Here is a 21,925-nt window from a genome sequence, read left to right on the forward strand (position 1 = left end):
ACTGGGGGGCTCTGAGCTGGTTGGGGGAGCTCTGAGGTGGTTTGGGGGGCTCTGAGCTGGTTGGGGGAGCTCTGAGGTGGTTTGGGGGGCTCTGAGCTGGTTGGGGGAGCTCTGAGGTGGTTTGGGGGGCTCTGAGCTGGTTGGGGGAGCTCTGAGGTGGTTTGGGGGGCTCTGAGGCTGGTTGGGGGAGCTCTGAGGTGGTTTGGGGGGCTCTGAGCTGGTTGGGGGAGCTCTGAGGTGGTTTGGGGGGCTCTGAGCTGGTTGGGGGAGCTCTGAGGTGGTTTGGGGGGCTCTGAGCTGGTTGGGGGAGCTCTGAGGTGGTTTGGGGGGCTCTGAGGCCGGTTAGGGCAGCTCTATACCGGTTTGGGGCGGCTGTGTTGGCCGTTGGAGGGGTTCTGAGAGGAGGGGCTCGGCACACAGTGGGAGACTTTACAGAAATGCGGGGGCTGAGGGAGCCGGGGGCCGGGTGGGGGGCGCAGCCGGAGGAAAGCAGCGGAAAGGCACGTTTCGGGGAGAGCGGCCGGCAGACAGACGGCTCTTTCTATGTTATAAGAGAACACAGTGCGCACTGTGTAATAAATTTGAAAATCCTGACCCAACGGAATTATGGAAAATATAAATCAGAGAAATTGGATCAAGACGCACAGCCCTGCACAGCCAGGTATTCACGGGGAGCTTCCCGCTCCGAACGGCCTCCAGGAAGGCCCTGCGGGGGGGGGGGGGGGGGGCGGGCAGGACCCCACCACCAAGGCGAACCCCAGAGAGCACCCACCGGCGCACGTGTGAGCACCCCAACACACATGCCCCCTCCCAACACTGCCTCCTGTGTGTGGACACCCCCACGTAACTCATACCCCGCCGGCACACTCAGACCCCGTCCCCCACCCGCGCCCCCGCCCCACACGCTGGCTACGTGCCGCGGTGCAAATGCACTACGTGACCAGCACGCTCGGCCGCAGCGAGGCAAACACACGGCCCTGTGATACGTGACAGGCCCCGGGCCTGTGTCCCCACCAGGCCGTGCCCCCCGGCTTGTGTGACAAGGCAATTGAGCAGCCTGGTGCTGACAGCAGGCAGACGCTGCCCCGGGGCACAGCGCACCCAGGAGCCAGGCGGCTGGCCAGGGCTCCACGGGCTCAGGGTGATGTGAGCTTCCCGGTGACGGGCAGAACCAGGGGGGAGCAAACGGCTGGGAGCAGAGGGGGCTGCAAAGCCACCTGGGAGTCCCTGCGCATCGGGAGGCCCCGGGCCACGGGGGCCTGATGGCAACCGCTGACCGAGGGCCGTGCCTGGGAGCGTGCGCCACGGAGAGGAGGACGTGGAGGAAGCCGGAGCGCTCCCAGGGGGGCCCCAGGCAGGTCCCCCTCCGCGGCCCAGGCAGAACCGGAGGGCGCTCACCGGGGGGCCGATGCGCAGAGACGCAAAACGCGGCTGGGGAGTTCCAGGGTCAAGCGCAAAGTAGGAAGCGCTTTCGACCCGAAGGATCAGAACACGCTGGGGCCGCACGAGGCTCGTGGCAGGAAAGGGCCGCAGTTTTAACAAGTTCAACATCAACTGCAAAACATTAGCCCAGGGGTCCTCACACTTTCTAAACGGGGGGGCGTTCACTGTCCCTCAGACCGTTGGGGGGCCGGACTACAGTTTTAAAAAACGATGAACAAATTCCTATGCACACTGCACGTATCTTATTTTGAAGTAAAAAAACAACACGGCAAAGACACCCGCCTGTGGCCCGCGGGCCGTAGTTTGAGGACGCCTGCCTTAGACAAATGAGCCCAACACCTAAAGTTAAAAAAAAAAAAAAGGAACAGCAGGCAAATAATAAGGAAAAGGACATAAAACCAAACAAAAAAACCAACCCAAAATTCACGGACAAGACCCACAAAGTTACAACGGGCTCTGCAAGAGCGACCACGGCCGCCACGAACCAGAAGGGCCGGCGCGAGCGTTCGCATAAAGGGGGCGGCGGGGGCGGGGGGGGGGGCTGCAGGGGTGAGTGAGGAGTCACAGGCGCCACACGCAGCTTTGTGACAACCGCCTGGAGAAGTAGATAAAATGGCCAGCTTCCCCGGGAAACGTGACTGCCGGCCCGACTCCGAGGGAAGGGGAGACGCTCGCACACACTGATTTCATTTTAAAGACGCTGACCCAGCAGTTACATATCTCCCCACCACAGAGCACGGAGAGCTTTCTTAGCATCACGTCCTGACCGCGGGGTGCTCCCCGACGCTGCGATAGCTTCGTATCAGCAAACGGACCGCGTGGCCGTCCGTGTAAGACACCGTTGGAAGGCCGGGGGTCGGGGATAGGGGGGCCGGGGGGCGGGGAGGGGGGCGGGTAATGGGACAAAGCAGAACACAGCAAAGAACAGTCCCAGCCCAGCTCCCCACCCTTAGGAAGGCATCTCCCCAAACCTGCGGACCCCTCACGGGGGGTTTTAACCCTCACAGATTCCCGTGAAAACCAGGGGTAAGGCAGGACGGTCCGCTTCCCAGGTCCCGACGCACGGCCACGTCGGGGAGGAACCTCTATTCTACCCGCCCAGGTCCTCCGGACGCTCTAACCATCGCAAGCACGCGACTGGCCAGATCGGTGGGAGAAACGCAAATCGGTGTGATTCACACAGCGCCTTCCGGGCCCGCGGACAGGCAGCACCCGCTGAGCAACGCGCCGCCATGGCGGAGGCCACCCGTGACCAGCCACGTGCCCCTGGAGATGAAGGGATGTGGGGGGGGGCAGTTCTGGAGCAGGACACGCGGTCCCCAGGTGTGTGTCCAGCCTTCTCCTGAGCTCAGCGGCTGTGCATTCGGGCATCGGGCCCCCCGGCCCCCGAGGGGGCACCTCCCAGGGCAGGTTTCCCTCCCAGACGTCAATGCCGGCTCACCAAGGCCAACGTCACGAGGGTCTCAGAGTCTTTTTCTGTTAATATGTTTTTAAAATACATTTTTATTGACTTCAGAGAGGAAGGGAGAGGGAGAGAGAGACATCCATGATGAGAGAGAATCATGGATTGGCTGCCTCCTGCACGCCCCACACCGGGGATCCAGCCCGCAACCCGGGCCTGTGCCCGGACCCAGAATCGAACCCTGACCTCCTGGTTCCTAGGTCGGTGCTCAACCCCTGAGCCACGCCGGCCGGGCGAGATTCTCCCAGAACTGCTGTTCCTTCAGATTTACCCACTTCAAACAATCGCTGTCCCCGAAGAGGCACGTTTCTGAGTGGCGAACTCCGCTCGCCTTCACCCGGCTGTCCCAGCCGGAGCTGTGGAACAAGAAAAAAAAAAAAAAAACACGTAAAACAAAAAGCACTCGTAGACAAGAAAAACACACTCTCTTCTCTGGGCCCCCAAGGTGCTGGGCCCCAGGGGCATGGGGACATCCCACAGACTGGGGGGGCGGGGGGTGCTGGCTGGGGGGCGGGCGCCTGCCACAGAGACGGTGCTGGAGCAGCCGCGGGCGGAGGGATAAGAAAGTGAGAGCGCTGCCCTCCGTTGCATCCCCGCGGAGTGGACCCCTGGCTGTCGGGAGACCGCCATCCGAAAAGAAAGCACAGGCCTTCAGGAACCAGACGGCAGGACAACGCCCCACAGCCCTGCTCACCGGGCCCGACCCTGGACGAGACACAGCCACAGCCGCAGAACCGGGGAAGAACCGGCGCGAGGGGAGCACGGTTCCGGACAGAGAGCTTCTCTGGGTCAGGAGACCCCGCAGCCCCGTGGCGGGGGGGCGTCCCGCTCGCCCCCAGGAGGGTCGGCGCTCCGCGCCCGTAGGAGGCATGTCAGGGGCCCTTTAGGAAAAAGGCCGCCGAGCAATATTCCGGCCCAGACACCGTGAAGACGCCACCCGAAACGTACGGTCGCGGGCCCCTCGTCACCACAACGGGCCTGGGCTGTGCTTCAACACTGTCCGTGGCCGGGAAGAGCCACGCACGCAAGGACACCGTGGTGGGTGGGAGCCGGCACGTGGCGCCGGGGTCCTGGGGGCTGTGGGCTCCCAGCCGGGCCCGCGTGGCCGCTGCCCCTGACGCAGTCCGAGCAATGCCACCTCCTGCGTGCCGTGCGCCTCCCCGGGGCCTGCAGGGTTGAAGCAAGGACCCACGGCTCCCGCAGGGTGGGGAGCGAGCTGTGAGGACAGGGAGGGCGTGCTGTTCCTGACACGCCATCTCTCAGCCAGACAGTGAGTTATGTGCTGGACCCCGAGCGGGCGCGGGACAGGGCTCATCACTGTGATCTTAGGCCCGGGGCTGGGGGCTGGGGGCTGGGGGCTGGGGCTGGGGGCAGCCGTCTCTTGCTACTTTTATTCTCCCTCCTGGAGCAGCTCCCGGCGCTCAGGGCAGTAAACCGCGGGAAAGGGCCTTTGCTGAGGGTCAGCCCTGGTTTCTGAGCACAAAACCTGCAGAAACGACGGGCAGCGGTGGCCAGGCGCTTCCGCTATCTGCCTGTGCGGCCCGCCCGGCCGGCGCATTCCGGGCCGAGACAGGAACCCGGCAAGGACGCCTGCTTTTACCATTAGGGCTCCGGCCGGGGCTGGAAACCAGAGACAATGCGGGCGACGTGAAACGGAAACCGGGCGAAGGGGCCTGGGAGGAGGGGGCCGCAGCCCTTCCCGCCGGAGAGCCAGCGGAAGAGCTTTCAGAACGATGAGAGGCCGCAGGAAAGCCGCCAGACGCAGGGCACATATTTCACATCCATATCGCGGCCTGCCTCCCCGCCGGGGCCGCGCGGAGATAAAGTGGGTAAAACACACTTCATTCCCAAACAAAAGCGAGGGGCCGGCGCAGGGAGCCGCGGAGCCGCGGCCCTCCGGAGGACCCGGGTCTGGAGGAGGGACAGGACGCGCTAATGAGAAATGTATAAACAACACGGGGGGAGAGCAGGAGGGAAAGCACACATCCTGCTCGGGCAGGAAGTTTACAAGAATCGGCTCTTCCCAAGTCGATGTATGGAGCTGCCAGGTTTCTCCGGCAGATCCTGACGAGATGTGTCTGGGGCCACGCCGGGGGGCGGGGGGGCTGACGGATGAATGTCAAATGCCTGGGAAGGGAGAGCGGGCAGGAAGCGCGGAGAGCGGGGTGAAAACCAAGAGGGGACTCAGTGTGAGGGATGAGGAGTGGATGCAAAGGCGGGTGCTGGGTGCCCGGCACCGGCGGTCAGGCCGAGCTTCTGTGCCTTTGCCCGAGGTGGTGATGCCCTCACATCCGCATTTTCCAGGGGGGCCAACGGGGGCGCAGAGTGGGTGCTACGGGGACACGCAGCCAACGGGGGCGAAGAGTGGGTGCCACAGGGACACGCAGCCAACAGGGGCAAAGAGTGGGTGCCACGGGGACACAGGGACACGCAGCCAACGGGGGTGCTGAGTGGGTGCCACGGGGACACGCAGCCAACGGGGTGCTGAGTGGGTGCTACGGGGACATGAGGACATGCAGCCAATGGGGGTGCTGAGTGGGTGCTACAGGGACATGAGGACACGCAGCCAACGGGGGTGCTGAGTGGGGGACACGGGGACACGGGGACACGCAGCCAACGGGGGTGCTGAGTGGGTGCCACGGGGACACGGGGACACACAGCCAATGGGGGTGCAGAGTGGGTGCCACGGGGACACGCAGCCAACGGGGGTGCTGAGTGGGTGCCATGGGGACACGCAGCCAACGGGGGTGCTGAGTGGGTGCCACGGGGACACAGGGACACGCAGCCAACGGGGGTGCAGAGTGGGTGCCACGGGGACACGGGGCCCAGCAGCCACTACCCCGTGGACGCTGCTACCGGCCGGGACTCACAGCCCCAACACCTCTGCTTTTGGAGGCTGCACAGCTTCCCCCTGCTCCACGGGGTTCACCGGCGCGGTCACGGGGTACACAAGGATCTGGGTTGTCTCCGTCAAGGACGGGGCGGTGGCGGGATGGTTACCGAAGGCGGCTGAGGGCATCACATGTATGTGGAGGACAAAGGCAAGGAGCGTGTCCCTGCCGCCGCAGCACATACCAACACGTGCCGGGAGGGTGAGAGAGTTCAACGTGGGAGAAAGTCGTCTGAAGTGAAACAGAGGAAAGAGGAGGCGGTGAGCGATCGGCTTTCTAGCTCGCGGGCCGTGGAGGGGCACGGCGGGCTCCGTAAATTTCCCTGCTTCCGACGGTCCAGTTGCTGCACATCAAACGGTGCTCATCGCTGCTAGACGAGGTGGGGTCACGGGGCACATTCATCCTCCCGCCCGAAACACCCCACCGAGCAGCTAGCAGGAGACACCGGTGACAAGCACACAGGCCATTAGGCAGTGAGCAGCGGGGTCGCTGGGAGGCGGGGAAGGGTCGGGGCGTGCCCCGCGGCTGCCCAGCGCGCTTCCCGGGGAGTGTTCGGGCCGCGGTGCGGGAAGGGGGGCACGGAGGGGGAGCCCCACTGGATCCCTGGGCTGACGGGAGAGCACGGAGGTGCAGGGAGGCCAGACGAGGAACGCTGGTGGGACGGAGGACCCAAGAGGAGAGCGCTGTGGGGCTCCCAGGGGAGCAGAGCCCGACTGACCGGCCCGTGCTCGGAGGAAACGGGCCACGCGGGGAAGGGTCTAGCTGGTGCCTAGGAACACACTTTATTTTTTTATTTTATTTTATTGATTTTTTACAGAGAGGAAGAGAGAGAGGGATAGAGAGTTAGAAACATCAATGAGAGAGAAACATCGATCAGCTGCCTCCTGCACACCCCCCACCGGGGACGTGCCCGCAACCAAGGTACATGCCCTTGACCGGAATCGAACCTGGGACCCTTGAGTCCGCAGGCCGACGCTCTATCCACTGAGCCACACCGGTTTCGGCTAGGAACACACTTTAAATATGAAGACTCCGCCTGGCCGGCCGGCGGGGCTCAGGGGTGGAGCATCGACCTAGGAACCAGGAGGTCAGGGTTCGATTCCCGGTCAGGGCACAGGCCCGGGTTGCAGGCTCATCCCCGGTGTGGGTCGTGCAGGAGGCAGCCGGTCCATGATTCTCTCTCCTCGTGGATGTTTCTTTCTCTCTCTCTCTCCTTCTCCCTTCCTCTCTGACATCGATACAAATACGTATATTTAAAAAATCAAAAATAAATATGAAGACACACGTCGGTCCCTTCGAAATAGACGTGAAGCCGACAATGATGCCTGAGCGGAGAGAGAAACGAGGGCGCAGCTACAGTGGGATAGAGCCCCCCCCCCCCAATGGTTAATGGGACGTGCAGGCCGAAACCGAGCGAGGACAGAGGGGCCCTCGCCGCTGCCAGCCCGCCCGCCCACCGCCCGCCCGCCGAGCCCATGGAACACTCCACCAAAGCACATTCCTTCCCGGTGCACACGGGACGCTCACGGATACAGACCGCGTTCTGGGCCATAAAACAAGACTTAATAAGTTGAGGAGGGTTCAAGTCCCACGGATTATGTTCTTGGACCATAAGGAATTAAATTATAAATCAATAACAGAAAGATCCTTGGAAAACGCTCAAGTATTTGGAATCGAAATAACACACTTCTAAATGATCCATGAGGGGAAGGAAAGCAAAAAGGGGCCTTGGGAAGGGCTCGCGCCAGAAGGAGTGCGGGCGGGGGAGTGCCACGGAGGCAGTGCTGGGGCCAGATCCGCCCGCCAGCGCCTGCGGAGGGGGGTGGGGGGCCCCCGGTCCCCGATCCCAGCTCCCTCCTTCAGGAACATAGGGGGAAAGGCAAGTTAAAGCCTAAGGAAGCACCAGAAAGGCCATGACACAGACGAAGTGGAAAACATAAAAACAATAGAAACGTTTTAAAAAAATAAAGCCAAGACCGGCCAGCATCGCTCAGGGGCTGAGCGTCGACCTATGAACCAGGAGTTCCCGGTTCGATTCCCAGTCGGGGCACAGGCCCGGGTTGCGGGCTCGATCCCCAGCGTGGGGCGTGCAGGAGGCAGCCGATCCATGACGCTCTCTCCTCATGGACGTTTCTATCTTTCCCTCCCTCTCCCTTCCTCTCGGAAATTAAAGAAAAAAAATATTTATAAAATAAACACATAAAAATAAAACCCAAAACTTGGTACTTTGGAAGTATCGACACGCACTGACAAACCTCGAATCCATCTGATCGGGAAAAGGGACAGAGGGAGGGGACAGACAGCGCCGGTCTCAGGAGCGAGGGGGACCTCGCCGCCGGTGGGGCAGGTAGAAGGAGCCACGAGGGCAGAGTGCGGACAGCTTTATGCCAGTCGGCGGGGCGGGGGTCGCAGAATGGCCACGTTTCGTGAAAAGCACAACCTAAGGACGCCCACGCAGAAAGCAAGGGGGAACCTGGGCAAACCCGTAGCGACCAGAGACTCGGACGCGCAGGGAAGGACTTCCCACAGAAAAACAGCAGCCCTGGTTGGTTGCTCAGTGGTTAGCGCGACTGCCCCAGCACCGAGGGCTCTCGGGTTCGATTCCCGGTCAGGGGCACAGACCTGGGTTGCAGGTTCGGTCCCCAGCCCCAGCCGAGGCGTGGGCAGGAGGCAACCAATCCGTGTGTCTCTCTTCACGGGGATGTCTCTCTCTTTTTCTCTCCCTCCCTTCCAATGGGAAAAATATCCTCGGATGAGGACTGAAAAACAAACAAAAGACAACAACAAAAGAAACTTCCCCACAAAGACCACTCCAGGCCTAGACAGCTTCACGGGTGGATCCCACCCACCGTTTAGAGGAGGAAGCCGGGCGATCGCAGGCATCACATACAAACTCTTCCAGGCAACGGGCGAGGAGGGACGGCCTGCAGCTCACGCTGTGAGGCCGCACCACCGGATGCCGGCACCAAAGACCGGATGAGAGAAGGAAGCTGCCCGACCAGCAGCCCGCAGACCCCGGGTGCAAACATTCTAAATACAGCGTCGGCCAGGGGGACCCAGCCACGTGTGAGGAGGGTAACCCGGCGGGCCCACGCCTGGCTTACCCCAGGGAAGTAGGGTTGGGGTAACACTCAGACAATCAGCGCCATTCGCCGTGTCAACCAACGGAAAAAGGAAGAAGCCCGTAGGACCGGCTCAAGAGGTGCAGAAAAAGCCTTTGACCAAGTTCAACACTCGTTCCTGATTTTAACACACACACACACACACACACACACACACACACAACCAAGAAAAAGCTCTTGGCAAATGAGGAACAGAGGGAGCTCCCTCACTCTCACACGCCCCCCCCCCCACACGCCCCACGCGTCCCCCCTACCCCAGGAGAAAGAGTGAGCCGGGGCGAGGGAGTCCGCTGGCTACCACAATGAGACAAGAAAAAGATGGTGCGCATCGGCGAGGACACTGCTTTCGTGACGGACAACCCGGGCCGCACACCCAGTGGGGCCTCCGGGGAGAGCTACAAGGACCAGCGTGAGTTTAGCGAGGTCCCAGGACACACACTGGTCTCCAACGTCTTTCTATAAGGTGGGCGTGAGCAACGGGATGGGGTTTCTTTAAGAACGAAACCACGTCCTAAGCGGGTCCCCCCCAAATCGGGATAAACCCGGCCAAAGGGTATGAGAGAGCTACACGTGGCTACGTCGAACACAGCGGGGGGAGCGATGGAGGGAGCCACAGACTCGTGGATTGGGAGAGTCGGTCAAGGCAGGGAGGGTACCAGCCGTCCCTCAGTATAGTCTCTAGGTTCAATGCAACCCCAGTCAGAGCCCCAGTGGTTTCCCACGACCGAGTCCACCGTTCCCGGGAAAATGAGGAGGACCCAGCACCATCCGAGCAGCCCCAGAAAGAAGGAGGAAGTGGAGCGGGCATTCTAAGAATCAGCATAGGATGAGAGCAACCGAAAAAAAAAAACCACCGGGATGGGTGTAAAGCTACTCCCGCAGAGCAAGAGGGTGCAATGAAGGGGCCGGAAATATACTCGCGCCCGCGGGAGCGATCCCTTGTCCGGGAAACCATGCTGGGACACTGGGATGCCCACGGGCAGGACTAGTGATGGTAACGGTTTGGTATCAGACCTCACCCTCCGGCCAAAGGTTAACGCAGCGTGGATCACGGGCCCACACAGGAAGCCAGGACCACTGTCACACGGGAGACCACCTTTGTGAGCGCGGACGGGGCCAAGATCGCCCAGACACGAGGCCGAAACCACAGCCCCCCGAAAAAGCAAGCGGGTGCGTTACGAGGCCTCAGAAATGTTTATCGTTTGCTCTTTAAAAGACGCTGTCAAGAGAATGAAAATCTAAGACACCGAGGCCCGACCTAGAAGATAGAAAGTACTCTCAAAAAAAAAAAGGGGGGGGGGGGGTTGGGGGGAATGAACAAGAAATGCACCAGAAAGTGCAGACACTTAATAATGAGAAAACAAACAACCGGGTTTTTTTTTAAAAAAATGGGCCAAAGATTAGAAGCGATACCTCATTAACAAGATAAATGAATGGCAAGTGAGCATGTGAACGCTTCGGGGTGGGGGGCCCTGGGTCCCCCGGGGAAGCACGAACTAAAATCACAGGATGCCCGGCTCTGAGGACGGGGGCGCTCGCAGGCCCAGCACCCCAGTGTCGGCGGACGGTGGGGGGCCCCACCTCGCTAGCAGCAATGTGAAACGGACCAGTTGGCAATGTCTCTTTTTCTTAAAACAGTTAAACATAAACCTCCCGTGTGATCTGAGTCCTTCTCCTTCGAAGCATTTACCCACGAGAAAAGGAAGTGTTTGTCCTTGTAAAGACTTTCACATGAATGTAAATACCGCTTTGTTTTTCATCGTCGAAAACTGGAAACAGCCCAGATGTCCATCAACGGGGAATGGATAAACAAGCTGTGGTGTGTCCCTACCATGGCAGCCAGAGGAATGCGGGCCCGACGCACGCGAGGCACGAATGAGTCTCACAATAGTTATGCCGGGGAAAGAAGCCAACCAGGAGAGCGTATATACTGTACTTCCATTTATGGAAGACTATAACGTGCAGGCTGACCAGGTCACGGGCGCTGGGGAGCGGGGGGTGGGGCGGGAAGGGAGAGGGGACCGAGGAGGCCTCAGGGCGCTCCGGGGGTGAGGGACGCGGGGCTATCAAGCTGTGGGGGAGAGGTGTGCGCGCCGGGGCTGTTCGTCCGCGGGACGACAGGAGAGCTGGTTTGAACAATTAAGAGCCGGAGGGCCATCGGAGCAAATGTTTTGAGTCCAATATGACCAGAGAGAGGGTCACGGAATGAACACAATGAACGCACTTGGAGATGCACAGGGAACTCGAACACCCGAGTAGGCTTGCCAGGGCGGCCGTAACCAAGTGCCCGGGACGGCGTCGGACACCGGAGACACTCACTGTGGGTCCCGGAGGCTGGGCGCCCCGAGGCCTCCCGCCTGGGTGTGAGGATGCTGCCTCCATCCTGCGTCCTTGCCTCCTCTTCTCAGAAGGACCCAGACCTGTGAGATCAGGACCCACCGCGTGACCGCGTGTCAGCTTAGTCACGGCTTTAAAGATTCCCCACTCCAAAAGTTAGGGAGAGGTGGGGGAGATAAGAAATCAAACGAAGGACTTGTATGCATGCATACAAGCATAAACAATGGACGCAAAACTCTGGGGGGTGAGGGCATGTATGGGTGTGGGGTGGGGGGGGTAATGGTAAGATATGTACACATATAATACCTCAATAATAAAAAAAAAAAAGATTCCCCACTCCACACACAGGCCCATTCTGAGGTCCCCGGGGTGAGGACTTCAGCCATGGATGTGGGGGACACCATTCAGCTCATAGCATAGCCTCGCTAGAGGGGGAAAATGAGCCAAATACATGAATAGACAAGTCACAGATTCAGAAAAACAAAAAAGGGCCAAAGCTTATGAGCACAGATGTGTGGTGCCAGGCCTCACCTCCGGGTCTCCACAGGCCGCTCGCCGGGGAGGACCACCCGTCCTTGTGTGCCAGGCCCTCCGGGGGCCAGACGTGCCTCGGGGAAGCCAGGCAGGTGTCCTCAGCCAGGTCCCGAAGGCCGGAAGGTCGCCCGGGCCTTGATCTGCGCCGGGATGGCAAACACTCCTTCGGTCAGCATGGCCGCGACTTGGACCCATCGTCCCTGCAGGTGACCTGGGCTCTGGGGGCGTGGCCTGCTTGGAATCCCAAAGCCACTCTGGTGCGGTGCTGGGGAGGGGCCCCCCCCCCCCGCCCCGCCCCGCCACCCTGGCCTGGGCTGCCCGGCCTTTGCCAGCCACCCACAGCGTCACCTGACCCTAACCTTGCCCCCGAGGGAAGCGGAGGCGTGGAGACAAGACTGCCACCCACGGCCCTAGCCGGTGTGGCTCAGTGGATAGCGCGTCGGCCTGCGGACTCAAGGGTCCCGGGTTCGATTCCGGTCAGGGGCATGGACCTTGGTTGCGGGCACATCCCCAGTAGGAGGTGTGCAGGAGGCAGCTGCTCGATGTTTCTCTCTCATCGATGTTTCTAACTCTCCCTCTCCCTTCCTCTCTGGGAAGAATCAATAAAATATATTAAAAAAAAAAAAAAGACTGCCACCCACCCACGGTGCAGGGTCGCAGGACCCAGGCCCTGCTGGCTGGCTTCCTGCCGGAGCCCCTGGGGTCAGACACCCTCAGGAGGGCAGGTGTGGGCGGCCACGTGCACCACGGGTGTTTCTCAGGCTTCACATGTAGCCGGGTCCCTGCTTTCTTGGCACCTCTCCCCTGGGGGAGCCGGGCAAGGAGGGGGCATTCCCGGGGGCGTGGGGGCAGGAGGAAGTGAGGGCAGTTCCCTGGCGGCGCCGCTGCCTCAGCGTGGGACCCAACTCTGTGCTCAGAAACCCGAGGCCCTGGGGGGAGGGCTCAGCTGACAGATCATCAGGGAGGCAAGGGCTGAGTGTTGAGGGGTCCACACCGTAGCAGAGCCCCCAAACCCGGCTCCGCGTCTCCCACCACCCCCTCGCCAGCCACCCACGACGCTGAACCCAATTTCCGGCCACATCTCCGCACGTAACATCTCACCTTCCAGCTAGAACACGGCTCAGCCACACTTCATAAACGGAGAGCGGGGCCCTCCCAGCTCCCTCCCCTTCCCCCCGCTGGTCCTCGCGGAGTGGGTTTTCCTTTTTTTTTTTTTTTTTTTGGTTTGGTTTTGTTAATCCTCACCCGAGGATATTTTTCCATTGATTTTTAGAGAGAGAGGAAGGGAGGGAGGGGGAGAGCGAGCGACACGGGCCGGGAATCAAACCTGCACCCAGGCATGTGCCCTTGACCCAGAAATGAACCTGGGCCCTCTGGTCCACAGGCCGAGGCTCTGTCCACTGAGCCAGCCGGCTCGGCCACAGCGGCTTTTCTGACACAGTCCCCTCCAGGAGAGAGCGGGACAGCCCTGCCCGGCTCGTCCCCCAGGCAGGCTGGGCCCACGGTCACCGCCGACCCTGCCCCGCGCCCGTCCTCACCTGCGCCTTCATCCTGGGTGAACCCACTCAGGCCGTTCCCATCAGCAAACACACCCAGGAGGAGGCCTGCAGCCCCCTCCCCAGGCCGGGCCTCTGAGGGCACAGGGCCCGCCTCCCGGGGGCTCCCCCAGCAGCAGCCACCAGGCCCAGCCGCCTGCCCCCCTCTCTCTCGGGGTCGCATGCCCACCTGTGGCTTGCTGGGCACTCCCCTGCCATGCCCTCCCTGCCCTGCGGAGCGTGTAAGGCGCTGCGGGGTGCAGAGAGGACCAGGCCCGCCCCGGGGACAGGAGAGGGGGCGCTGCGGGGACTCCTGGCCCGCCGGGTGGGGCTCAGGTGCGGGGAGCTCCGGACACAGGCCGGCCGCGCGGGGCGGGGCGCGCCCTCCGGACGCCAGGGGGCGCTGTGCGGAGGCCTCGGGGCCACGCGCGCCGGCCTCTCTGCCCGCGGACCGGAAGTCAGCGATGGCGCGGAACGTGCTGTGAGTGGGGCGTCCCGCGGGGGGGTCGGGGGGGCGGGCAAGGGGGTCACGGTCAAGGGGACGCGGGCCCAGGCCGGGGTGGGGGCTGGCGGTCGGCGGAGTGTGGTCCGAGTGCGGCCCGGCAGCCCGCACCAACCCCCTCGCGGCCCCGGGTGCGGCCCGGAGCCCTCGCAGCCCGCGCCCCCGCCCCCCGGCCCCAACCCCCCAAGTGCGCGCAGGGCGCTCAGGGCGCGCGACCGCGGGGCCCCGTGCACGCCTGCGCGTGAACAAATGAGTGAATAAGTGCAGGCGCGCGGGATAAGGGAGCCCCCAAACCCGGCACCGCGTCCCGCCACACACACCCCGCCCCCCCCCCCGCTCTGCGCTCCCACCCCCACCGCCCAGCAGTCTCCGTGGCAGGGCCAGGGTGTGGGTGGGGGAGCGGGCCGAGGGGCTCCGAGAAGGGGACCCTGCTTTCTGGAGCAGCCCCGGAGGCGCGGGGGCCCCGAGCAGGGGGAGCTGCAAGCCAGGCCTGGAGGCCAGGGACGTGCCGGCGGGAAGGAGCCGGGACAGGGGCCCCCGCTGGCGCGCACGTGCTGCCTGGCTGGCCAGGGAGGCCCCGGAGGGGAGGCTGGCGGTGGAGCCGCGGTGGGTGAGGGAGAGGGTGGGATGGGGATGAGTCAGCCTCGGGGCCACAGGGCGGGAGGGCTGCTGGCGGGCAGCCAGCTCGTTGTTTGGAGCAGAGGAGAGATTCAAGCTCTGCTTGAGCGATGTTAGGTCGAGGTGCTTGCGAAACGGGGGAGCGGTCAGGGAGGCAGGGGTGGGCGAAACCACCCAGAGGCCAGGGTGGGCCCCACAGGGGAGCCGGGCCTCCAGGAGAGCTGGGTTCCAGGGCCCTGCAGGAGGGTGGTCAGCAGCAGGCGCTGCTCCCGAGCTGGGGGGGCAGGGGCCTTGGTAGGCTCCCTTTCTCACCTCCACCCTCACATCGGGCCTCTCTCCACCCCCAGCTAAGCGTGCCCCCTCAGGCCCCAGTTGGGGCTGGGGGTCTTGGAGAGATTGGGAGGTCCGAACCAGTGCCCCTGCACGCCCACGTGGCCCGCGGGCCCAGCCTTTGGCCCCTGCAGAGCTGCCATCAGGAGCTCAGGGTACAAGGCAGGCCTGTACCCTCAGACCTGCTTCCTTCCCGCCCCTGCCGGTGCCCAGCCCTGCACAAAAGCCGTGCCAGCAGGAGGTGGATGGCACCCGGCCATTCAGTTCAGGTGTCCTGGCCTGAGCCCTGCCCTGGGGGAGCAGCCCCCAGCGCTCCTGCCTCAGCCATGCACCCTTCAGGACACCCCACCAGGTCCTCTGACCCCCTGGCCTCCTCACGCTCCCAGACTTGGGAAGCAAGAGCCAGCGTGGAATTCGGCCCCACGGAGCCCCTTCCCGGTGCTGGGTGCTGCAGATGGACCCAGTGTGTGTGTGTGTGTGTGTGTGTGTGTGTGTGTGTGGGACCCTCGAGGAGACCCCCAGCACCCACCTTTCACCAAGGTCTGCCCCTGGGCTCCCAGCCCGCCAGTCTGGCCCGGAGCCTGGCTCCATTTGGAGATGGCAGTGGGTCGGAGTTGCAGCCACCTCTGCCCACCCTGGGGGACTTCACGGCGAGGAACTGCACACACCGTGTACCCTGAACCCTGCGTCTTCGCTCTTCCTGGAGGAGCTGGTATCCCCCTCCCCACAGGGTGTGGAAGGGACCCGTCCCCACTGCGGGGCTGAGCCTGGACCCCTGGGCTGACTCCATCCCACCTCACCCCAGCGCACGGGCCTGCCGTGTGGGGCCCACCCCTGGGATGGCGACCGCCCTGCGGGGCCGTGTGCCTGGGGGAGTGTGCTTTGAACAAGCAGGCCGCCTGCCGTGTGGGGGCCGGGGGGGGGCCTGGTCTCTGTGGCTCTTCATTTCTTGAGTCACTCACTGGTGCTTTCTGAAGGCTGGCCTCAGAGGTCAGCGGCCCATGCTACCCCAGTTGGTGCGGGGGCTGGGGAACGGGCCCCCACACGGGGCAGAGCCACGTGAGCGAGTGAGTGCAGGGGGCCGTGGCCTGCAGAGAGCTGTTGACCTGGTGGGCAGATGGGGGCCCGTGGGGGCGTCCTGGGCGCCCTGTGGACGTGCATCTCCCCTCACAGGTACCCCTTGTACCAGGTGGGCAACCCACAGCTCCGCGTCTTCCGCACCAACTTCTTCATTCAGCTGGTGCGGCCCGGCAGAGCCCAGCCCGAGGACACCGTGCAGTTCCGGATCCCCATGGAGTGAGTCCGCAGGAACTGGGCCGTGGAAAACCCTGCAGGCAGCCCCATGAGGCTCTGCAAGTGCTGACAGAGGCCTGGCCAGCCCCCTGCACCTGGGGAAGCTGGGGGCGAGCCGGGGGGGCGTGGGGGGGGCTTCTCTCCTGCCCCTCCCGCCCAATCGAGTCACTGCTCTTCCCCAGAGGCTAGGCCCGGTCCCCGGAGCAGCTCCTGCAGGCGGCTCCTCCGGGCCTCCCGTCCCCACAGCTGCAGGGTGTGCCTGTCCCAGGGGTGGGCCCAGGCTTGGCTCGAGCTCCCGTGGGAGCTGGCAGGGGCAGGAGAGGCTGGGGCCCGAGTTTCAGATGCATTCAGGCGAAAGGGGAACCGGGCCTCACCCTCCAAGGACGGTCGAGGTGGGGCGGCAGCTGCCGACGGGGCCACCCCACGGCTGGACGCTGGGCCGGCTGGGCTCCCGGCAGCCAGGGGGCACTCGCAGACCGCCACTTCCCTCGGGAGCGTTCCCCTCAGCGAGGCCACGGGGCCTCTCGTGGGCGTGGGCAAGTGGGACTGACCAGGGGCCTGGGGCCTGGTCCCGCTGTCACCCCCACACCGACGTGGTGGTGGGAGTGAGGGGCGGGGACCCGCTGCTGGCCCCGGGGGGTGGGGGCCAGCTTAGCCGCAGCCGTGGCTTCTCCCTGATGTGGCCGAGGAGGCCGTGCCCCATCCTCCCTGCCACCCGGCGACTCTCACCCCGAAGGCTGGGCCGCTGGTCGCCAGCCCAGCTCACACGTCCCCGTCCTCCTTCCCCCAGGATGACCAGGGTGGACCTGAGGAACTACCTGGAGCGCATTTACAGCGTGCCCGTGGCCGCCGTGCGGACCAGGGTGCAGCATGGTGGGTGCCTGGGCGGGGCTGCTCCCTGTTGCATGAATGGGATCACCCCCTGCCCCCCCCCCCACTGACCCACCACGCCCTCGCGGCCCTCGGCACGGTGCCCGGCTGACTTCCGGGGTCACGCTTCTCACGGGACAGAGCTGGTCTGGGCCTGAGCAGAGCTGGGCGCCGGCCCCACAGGCCCCTCTGAGCACTGCTTCACCCCCTTCGCCTTCCCGGTTCCTCCCTGGCCCCTTCCTCCCCGGAGACCTGAAGGCCTTCGGTCTGAGGCGAGGAGCCGGCGGGAGCCGCTGTGCTGACCGAGGAGCCTTGTGCTGAGCGTTCCAGCCACGTCGGGGTCTTAGCAGACAGGGGTCTGGCTCGCGCCCCCGAGCACGGCCCGCAGACTTGCATGGCCACCTTTGGGGTGTGCCGTGCCGGCACCCGTGGGCCCAGTCTCCCCGGCCCGTCTCTTCAGAAAGGGGGCGCCTGGATTAGGGGGCTCCAGGTTTTGTGCGGCAGTCACGATTTCTCCCCCCCCCCCCCCGCCCCCCCGACAGGTTCCAACAGGAAGCGGGACCACAGGAACGTCAGGGTGAAGAAGCCGGACTACAAGGTGGCCTACGTGCAGCTGGTGAGCGTGCCTGGCGGCGGCGGGGGGCACGGGGAACCTGCACGCGCCGTGACCGGCAGTGACCTCTCGGGGGCGGGGGGCCGGCCGTGTTTGTGCAGCAGCCACTGCCCGGGGCCCAGGAAGGCCTTGAGGGGCAGGATCTCAAGGTCCACTGCCCTTCGCTCTAATCCACAGCGAGCCCTGAGGAGCTGGGGTTCAAAGCACAGTTAAGCTGGTGGGAGGGGCCGGGCCGGGGCACTTTGGAGCGTCTCGGGGCCACCCTTGTCGAGCCTTTGAACTTTGAACACGCTGTGGGCAGAGCAGGCCCACCCAGGCCCGGGGATTTGGACTCTGACAGAAACCAGATCACGCCGAGCCTCAGAGCCGCGGCCTCGGGGGCCTGCGCTGGGACGGCTCCCAGGCCCTGAGCGCCCCCCTCCCTGCACGCTGGGTTGTGGGCGCCTGCACAGTCCCCAGGTTCCCCCTGTGGCTCCTGCCTGGCCAGGGGGATCCGACCCCCAAGCCTTACTGACCGAGCCCAGGGCTGTGGACACTCGCTCCCACGTCCCTCTCCCGCTCTCCCATGACGGCCCCAGGCTGGCCGCCTGCTCAGAGGTGCCTTTCCCTGACCCCCGAGGCCGCGAGGGCCCGGGCAGGGTCTCCACCGTCGCTGGGTGGGCGCCTCCCAGGTCAGCCCTGCTCGCGGGGTCCGGGGGCTGCCCCCTCTGTTTGGACCCTGGGGGGTGGGGGGCCTCCCGCTCGCTCGTCCTTTCTGTGTCTAAGCCCCGCGCGGAGCCGCGGTGCCGGCCGCTAGATGGCAGTAGCGTTGTGGTGAAGCCCGGCCGACCGCAGGCCCAGCGGCTCCGGGAGGCCGTTGGTGAGGAGACCCCGTCCGTCCGCGTGGCAGCTTTTCTGAAAAACAGTCACAGCTGTTGTCCTAAACGGGGCCCCCGTAATTATTTGCCCTAATATTTGCCGTACATAAAATCAGCCCGCGTGGGGCGGGGGGGCACCGCTGGCCTCATAAAGACGCCTGTGTCCTCTGTGTCGGGCCGGCCATCCGTCTTTGTCACGGCAGCGGGTGGACGGCCCATATGCCCACATTCGCCACGAGGCCCTTCACAGGAGAGCTATAGTTACAAGTGGCTTTTGAGTCATCCGAGCCTCGCATTCTTGCCCGGGCCCCCCACCCCCACCCCCACCTCCACTCATGAAAACCGAACTGAGCACTTAGATCTGGGGTCTGCAGCTGCCGCTCCGACGCCTTTGTGAGCCCCAGGCAGCAACACAGGCCGCCCCACCGGGATCCCAGGGCCCCTGCCGGCCAGCCCTGCTGCTCCGAATTACTGTTTGTGAAGCCCCGGCCCACCCTGGGGCTGCAGAGCTCTACGCAGCCTGCAGCACGGCAGCACGGCGAGGGGGGCCGTGCCCTCCGAAAGGGTTCCTCCTCTGTCCAGTCCCCCGAGGTGGGGGCCCCGGCCGCAGCCGCCCACCCTCGCCGGCCTGTCCCTTCGGGCCCCCCTCAGGGCTTCTAAAAACAGAGCAATTATAAAGCACACAGAGGGTCAATCAGAAAGACAAATCAAATCACCAGGTTTATTTTGAGTCGGCGGCTGCGGAAAAGCTGGTCCCACCGGGTGGGAGACCCACATGCTTTCCTCCTCTGACAACCTGATAAACATCTCTCTGGCCGCAAGTCCAGCTCCAGCGAGGGCCTCGGTGGCCGCACAGCAAACAGGGCTGACCTGCCGCGGGGCCTGCTGTTGACACAGCACCAGGAATGCAAGGCGCTGTGGGCCCTGCAGGCGCGGAGTGCAGACAATGGCCCGGCTCCGAGCCGCCTGGGCTGGTTCCCTCACTGCATGGCCTCCTGCTTTCCTGTACTTTTCCGCAGTCCGGCCGCCCTCTCTGCAGGCTGGAGGGGCTTGTGGGGAAAGGACCAGGTGACTTCTCTGGAAGGGGCCGCTGTCCGCACCCACACGCCGCATTCCTCTTCCTGAGCCCCTGTCCTCTCCCAAGCTGTTGCAAACTGCCATCTTTGTATTTATATTTAAAATGTCATTTTGGGTTTCCCCCACCTCAGAAAACCAGCAGAATCACCTCGATGTATTAAACATACCGCCCCCCCTGCTCCGAGCAGTCAGCCTTGCATGTAAACTATTGCCCTTTGGTATTTTAAAAAAGGGAAAAAAAAGGTTTTGAAACGTGTAAGATAATCCTCCCGCGGGCTGGCTACCACCGGGCCCCACGCCACGTGACCCGAATGTATGAACCTCACGTTCTCGGGGGGCACACGGGCCGGGTCAGCCTGTCCTTGGCCGCCCGCCCACGATCCAGATTTCTCTGCAAAACAAGGGTCTGCGAGAACCAAGCACACTTTCCTGATTCACGAGTGGAATTCCCGATACGGTGCCCCCCCCCCCGCCCCCCGCCTTCCCTACCTGTCTGGGTGCCCTCTTCTCCTGGCCTTGACTCGGGACTGGGGGGCTGGCTCACCGGCGCTAGGCCCGGGGTTGGGTGGACTTGGGGGCGTGCGTGAGAGGGGAGAGCTGGGCCGAGGCCAGGCCCCTGCTCTTGGTTGGGGCGCAGGGCTCTGCCGGGAGGGGTGCCCTCCGTGGGGTGAAGGCCGTCCCCGCGCACAGTGGAGCCGTGTCCCCGAGCCTCCCTCCAGCCCCGCTCCCCCGGCGGCCCGCAGGCACCCCTGAAGAGAAGTGCCGTGGGGAGAGTCAGAACCTCACTGTGGGTCAGACAAGTGGAGCCCCGCCGTCCCGGGTGGCAGACGGGTGGGGGGTGGGGAGGTCCTGTCCACGTTGCTGGGGGCCCTCCCGCCACGCAGGCGCCGGCCGGCTGCAGCCTCTTTCCCGCTCCGCAGGCCCACGGACAGACCTTCACGTTCCCAGATCTCTTCCCTGAGAAGAAGCCGAGCCCCGAAGACGGCTCCACGGAGGACGGCCTCGAGGCGCTGCTGGAGGAGCAGCGACAGAGGCAGCGCCAGGACCCCCGGCGGGGCGGCGTCCCCCAGTGGTTCGGCCTGTGACGGCCCCGTGGCGCAGGGCGGCCGCCTAAGTAAATAAAAGTACCTGAGTGCACCACGCACCCCGGCTCACCCTCTGTTCCACGGTCCTCCCGCTGGTCCCGGCACCCCACTCCCGGCACGTGCGCACGGCAGCCCACAGTCACACGTCTAGTTGGCCCCACGGCGCAGGGGCGAGGCCCGGACCCCCATGCAGTGTGGGAATGGGGTGCCCCTGGAAGAGCACCCAGAAGCTACCTCTGAGCGTCCACACTGAGGAGCTGGCGGGTATTTGGAGGGGTTTCCTGCCGCAGGGGCAGGGGCAGGGGCCAGGAGCTGTCTAAGCTGGGGATCCAGTTCCGCAGGGTGGGTGGGTTCGAGTGGGCAGGGGCTGCGAGGGACCAGGTGTGTAGGAGACGCCACGCAGAGCAGGGCCTGGAGCCGACACAGCACCGGGCCTGGGAAGGGTGCTCGGCCCAGCGCCCCAGAGAGGAAGGGAGCGTGGTCAGGGGGGACCTGTCCAGGGGGTGGGGGGCCTGCAGACTCACAGCCCGTGGGTGTGAGTGTCCAGGCCACCAGGGCCCCTGTGTCTCCTGCCCGGCTGCCGTGCTGCTGGTCTGTGAGCCTGAGCTCTGCCCTGAGCCCCACGGGCAGCTGCCCCCTGCACTGGCCGCCTGGGAGCCAGGACGGAGTCACGTCTGCGTGCAGGGTTGGTGCTGAGGGGTCGGGCCTCGAGCTGGGCAGCGAGAGAGTGGGCCACGATGCCACCCGGCCCCGTGCGGTCTGCCCACTCTTCCCCTGCGGGGGCTTCAGGGGAGACAGAAGTGGGGAGCTAGCTTGGCCACCCCCTCCACCAGTGGGGACACCCCCTCTCCCCCATCCCCGACAGGATGGCGGCTCAGGCACCCCTCCACGCCTGCAGGGTGAAGGTCCGGGCAAACTCCGCCCTTCAGTGTTGATTTAAAGTGACGGGAGGGTCCGGAAGTGAACTGGAGACCAGGCAACGGTATTTTCCTTAGAGAAATAATTCATGGGGCCCTGCAGCCCCCAGGACCCCAACTCAAGGCTGGGAGGGGAATCTCATTCCTCACCGCTGCTGCCCTTCCAGCCCAGCCGCCCCCACAGGCTCCTCCCAGGGCAGCCTTGGCCTGCAGGCCCTCCCTGCTGGGGGGAGGAGGGCCCCCCAACCTCAGGGTCCTCTGCCTCCCTGGCGCCCCAGGCCAGCAGGGCCCCTATGGGAATGCAGGGAGGGGTGGGGGAGGGAAGGGTCTGGGCCAGCAGTGAGGCAGGGAATGCGGGGGTGGGAGTTACTTGAAATGGGCCTTCAGCTGGGGGCCTGCTGGGCTGCACCCCAGGCAGGGGGCTGGGGGCTGCCCCCTC

General features: G+C 64.2%; 1 protein-coding gene and 1 long non-coding RNA gene across 4 annotated transcripts; one reads left to right on the plus strand and one right to left on the minus strand.

Moving 5' to 3' along the window:
* Window positions 1-2,435: 2,435 nt before the first annotated feature.
* Window positions 2,436-13,656, minus strand: LOC307108891. Its single transcript, XR_013814357.1, has 4 exons — window positions 13,515-13,656; window positions 11,787-11,929; window positions 11,238-11,338; window positions 2,436-3,261 (listed from the first exon to the last, which is right to left on the minus strand). It is a non-coding gene; the product is annotated as an uncharacterized lncRNA (long non-coding RNA).
* Window positions 10,770-20,651, plus strand: MRPL23 (mitochondrial ribosomal protein L23). Of its 3 annotated transcripts, none has more exons than XM_079787181.1 (5): window positions 10,770-11,995; window positions 15,948-16,070; window positions 16,858-16,940; window positions 17,480-17,553; window positions 20,405-20,651. In XM_079787181.1, the coding sequence occupies exons 1-5, from the start codon at window positions 11,766-11,768 to the stop codon at window positions 20,567-20,569; spliced, it is 675 nt and encodes a 224-aa protein (XP_079643307.1). In that variant the 5' UTR covers window positions 10,770-11,765; the 3' UTR covers window positions 20,570-20,651. The 3 variants fall into 3 exon arrangements, with proteins under 3 accessions (XP_079643307.1, XP_079643308.1, XP_079643309.1); XM_079787182.1 differs by lacking the exon at window positions 10,770-11,995 and adding an exon at window positions 13,689-13,805 and having other exon boundaries at window positions 20,405-20,647; XM_079787183.1 differs by lacking the exon at window positions 10,770-11,995 and adding an exon at window positions 14,534-15,239 and having other exon boundaries at window positions 20,405-20,650.
* Window positions 20,652-21,925: the final 1,274 nt, after the last annotated feature.

Source organism: Cnephaeus nilssonii, assembly GCF_951640355.1.
Source record: "Cnephaeus nilssonii genome assembly, chromosome: 13".
Lineage (NCBI taxonomy): Eukaryota > Metazoa > Chordata > Mammalia > Chiroptera > Vespertilionidae > Cnephaeus > Cnephaeus nilssonii.